This window comes from Cyprinodon variegatus, unplaced genomic scaffold (genome assembly GCF_000732505.1).
Source record: "Cyprinodon variegatus isolate N-32 unplaced genomic scaffold, C_variegatus-1.0 Scaffold500, whole genome shotgun sequence".
NCBI lineage: Eukaryota > Metazoa > Chordata > Actinopteri > Cyprinodontiformes > Cyprinodontidae > Cyprinodon > Cyprinodon variegatus.
In genome coordinates this window covers 54,533-58,805 of record NW_015150953.1, presented here as the reverse complement: position 1 = coordinate 58,805, position 4,273 = coordinate 54,533, and the positions used below count along the sequence as shown (strand labels likewise).

At 38.6% G+C, this 4,273-nt stretch overlaps 1 protein-coding gene across 1 annotated transcript in view; it reads right to left on the bottom strand.

The window, feature by feature from the left end:
- Positions 1 to 4,273, bottom strand: part of ccdc152 (coiled-coil domain containing 152) — a 14,140-nt gene that overhangs the window by 3,191 nt on the left and 6,676 nt on the right. Inside the window, exons 4-6 of the mRNA XM_015390454.1 lie at positions 3,728 to 3,792; positions 3,448 to 3,583; positions 812 to 939 (exon numbers count right to left, since the gene is read on the bottom strand). Coding sequence (XP_015245940.1) covers positions 812 to 939; positions 3,448 to 3,583; positions 3,728 to 3,792 — 329 coding nt within the window. The remainder of the gene's footprint in view (positions 1 to 811; positions 940 to 3,447; positions 3,584 to 3,727; positions 3,793 to 4,273) is intronic.

Sequence of the window (4,273 nt, the reverse complement as noted above, 5' to 3'; positions counted from 1 at the left end):
TGATGGATGATTAGATGGATGGATGATTGGATGGATGATTAGATGGATGGATGATTGGATGGATGATTAGATGGATGGATGACTGGATGGATGGATTCAGAGATTGGTAAAAAGGGCAGCAGCATCAGCTCTCATTTTTGGATCAGGCCTTCATCTCTTCACCATAAAATGGAGTCTTACCTCCAACTAGAAAGGATAAACCTGCAGAAAATGTTAAACAACCACCTGATTTCTCCCTACAGATCTACAAATGGGGGTGAGGCGTCATTTTGGGCCTCCTGTGTTTTGTTGATCTCCTGTAAACCATACAGGAGCAGTCATAGCTAGCACAGCTGTTTTTTAAAATGATCAGAAGTCTAAAGTATTGGAAATTTGACCAAATCTCAGAGATTCTGAGAATGAAATCCAGTTTGCATTTAGAGGAGCACAGTTGCACAAAGAAATCAAAATAGAAATTTATTTATGTCACAATGTAGAAATCTCTGCATTTAACTCAACCCCATTGGGGAGCTGTGGGCTGTCATTGTGCAGCGCCTGCAGAGACCCAGAGTGCAGGCCGTTTGGATTGAACCAGGAACCTCGTCAGAGCACAAGCTCACTGCTCTAACCACTAGGCCAACACTCCCTGTGAGCAGTTTGAGCAGTCAAAGTTCTAAGAAAACCAAACAAAACTTTAGCCTATCATCAGCAAAACAAAAATAAAAATATAGAAAATCTATATGGATGTGAGACACTGTCTGAAAGCTAAATTAAATAAAAAAACAGCACCAATAGTGAGGGATCACATTTTAAAGACCGATTTTCTACAAACCTCCATCTGTAGCTTGAGCAGCTCACTGTGCCTCTCCCTCTCCTGGTCCTTCAGCCTCTTCTTCATCTCTTCCAGGTCCAGGTCTTTCTCCTCCAGCAGCCTCCTCATCTCAGCATCTTTAGTTTCCACTGCAAAAAAATCAAGAAGCCTCCTAAAAACTCATCTCTCATTCATCGCCACACCTTCCCAGCACTCCTCACCATCAGCGTCTTTTAAGTTCTGATAAAGAGTCACTGAAAACCTATGAATTTTGGTGTGATTTTAGAAAAGCAGCCACTTCAGATCAAATATTTAATTCATACAATTAGAAATCAAAAAGAGAACGATAGCTTGTCGATGGAAACCACCACATGCACTGTCGGTGAGGGAACGGCTTTCCTCCTATCAGGTGGAGCTCTCCTCAGCTCGATCACATGGTGCTAAATCATCAAACATTAATTGCTGGTTTAAATTATTAAGGAAACTCTCAGAATTGTGGTAAATATTTATTTTTGCACTTATGCCCATTATTTTTTTTATTTCATTTCATTTTTTTTCCTCTCTTGTTTAAATTGCTTGTTCATGCCCCAAACTAATTCATATTTACTTTTAATTTTATATTTGGCCTATTGACTTTGTACATGTACTCATATATGAATATATATGACATTTTATCGCTGTGAACGTTGTTTTGTTTCCTTTGTGATCTATTATTGTTGCTTTTCTATTCAGTGGATGTGATTCCTGGATGGTAGGGGAAGGGGGTTATATTTTTTTTTAGTTTTATTTACTTTATTTCCACTTTTTTTTTCATTTCTTATTATCATTTTTTATCATTATTGTTTCTATTTCTTTAACGCCTTGACATCGCTGGGTGGGAAGGGTGGAAATGAGGGCAGGGGCTGGGGAGTGTAGACATGGGTGGAGAGGATGGGTGTTTGTATACACTTTACAACATTTTGACTACTTGTGGCTGGCGCACTTGTTCCTCCTCTAATGTACAAAATGTGAAAAACAATAAAAAATTGATCACTAAAAGAGGAATAGATAAATATTAATAAATAATATGAAATGAATTAGCTTAAACATTTAAATGATTATTTTTTTAAATATGTTTCCTGTTCTGTGCAAGTGTTTAAATAATTAAAATCTTCCCAGGAGCAAATAAACCTGAGTGAGGTTGGACAGCTTGGTCCACATTCCTAAAATAAAATATAAAGTTCTTCAAAAAAAAAAGGAAAAGCATTTTCTAATTGCACCAGATTTTATCTAAGGTTCAGACCCACATGCAGTGAAGCCAAACAGAGAGACACAGAGTAAAAGTTTGAACGGGTTTTATTGAAAGGTATTTAGAGTTCGGAAAACTGAAAGACGAGGGGAAGACAGACTGTTAGATTCAGGCTCAGTGGGGAATTGGAGTTGTTTATCTTGAAGGAGAGGATTTGTTGCCACTCACTCCAGTCTGTGTGTTGGTCTTCCAGAGTTTGTTGATTCGTTGGAGGGCGGAACAGGGTTTACCCAGAACTCGGACGGAGTGGAATGATGCAGCTGCTGGTTGCAACTCAGTTTTCCTGTGGTACTTGAAAGGGTCATGGTGAAGATGACTTCCTTACTCAGAGAGTGATCTCAGCTTGCTCAAAGGTGGCTGGATCCAAACCTCTTGTTTGGAATCCGTCGCTCAGTGTTAGACTCAGTTGATCCAACTTGGGAGAAGGCGGTCCGAAAAGGTCACTGGCCTCGAAGTAGTGGCAACCAGCAGCTTAAGAGCAGTCAGGTGATGAGGCAACAGCTTGCAGGTGTGTGAGGAGGCGAACCGGAGCCAGGCGCCTCCTGGTGGTGGGAGGGAGAAACACAAAAGACAAGACAAACAGACGAACACAAAAACTGGGATCCTGACACCAGATACAGCACTGGGACTTGATCAACAGCCGATACCGCACCGTGACATCACCAACCAGTAGGTGGCAGTAGTGTTCTTTGACAAACATGCCTCCAGTAAAGCACATTCAAATGAAAATGACTGTTAATTAAAAACACATTATAACTGTATGTAATAATTTAATATTTAAAGTACTTTTAGGAGTTTGAATTCTGCATATTACTTTTCCTTTAAAAATATAAATTCTACGAGAAATGTCTTTGTGATGACATCAGTTTCAAACATTAACTCAGACGTCACAATCCAATAAACACTCCATATTTTAGTCGCCTTTTTACCAAATACTTTTTAACCCTTTGAGTCTTATCTTCGATTGCTGCTCTTGTTTCACTTTAGTAAAAAATAAATAAATAAATAAATTAAAAAAAGAAGTAGTACTGCCAGCCTTACCTGAATAAGATTTTTATGAACTCTGCCCACCTTTGCATCTACCAATATATAAAAAGTTTCAAAGGGATATAAATACTTTCCCAAAGCATTAAATAACTGTAAAGTAAGTTGATGTGTTAAAAACATTAACTCAACAATAACTCTCCTCAGTGCAGACTTGAAAGAAAAAAGATGGACGCTCCACCTCTGACCTTGCTAATAAAGTATAGAAATGTGTGTGTAACTAATAACTGAAGTAGTGGTTTCCGTCCTGCAGCATTTAGGAGCAGATGAGTGAGGTTGGTTTTAGAGGAAGCATCATCAGAGCAAATGAAATCAGAATCCTTACTCTTCCTCAGAGCCTCTCTGTGCGCCTCTTCCACCTCTCGGTTACGCTGACGCTTGATGGCCTCCAGCGCCCTCTGGTGTCTGTCCTCGTCTGCTCTCATCTTACTGAGCAGCTGCTCAGTCTCAGCCTTTCCTGCCTGATTACAGAACAGAAAAAAAAACACCCTGAGCAGCTGAAACAAGAGGAAGCTGGAATCAGTTCTGTTCAGTTAGAAAACCTGATGAATGTAACGGTCCTGAATGTGAAAACGTGACAATTTATCCGCTTTAAGGTCGGTTACCTTTGTGGTTCTTTCACGCTCTTCTATCAGATTCATTATTTCTTTCTTCAGTCTCTCATTCTCTGCTGAAACATAAAACATAAAAAAGCAGATAAATATTTCAGTCCTAACACCTTTTAGGAACTTCTTATGTGAGTTTTAAATCTTCTCTCATGAGCACTTTATTTGGTTGACTCTTAACAAAGCAAACCTCACATCTATTGCAACCGACACAGTGAGAAGTTTGTTCTCCCAAGCATGAACATGCAAGTCATATAATTTAAGGCTTTTGATCTGGTTTTTAACGTTTTCAGGGTTCCTACAGCATAAGACAAGCTAAATTCAAGACTTTTTAAGACTTTTTAATGCCACTTGAAATAAAAATTTAAGACCAAATTCACAATAAACACAAGAAAAACCTGCTTGCGACAACTTAACCCAAAGGTTTATTTTAACATAAACCACTGCACTAATGTTTCAAATTTTGAAAAGCTTCCCATACAGGAAGAAAGCTAAAAACACACAAATGACAGATATATTTTAACAATTATTTAACTGAATTCAGTT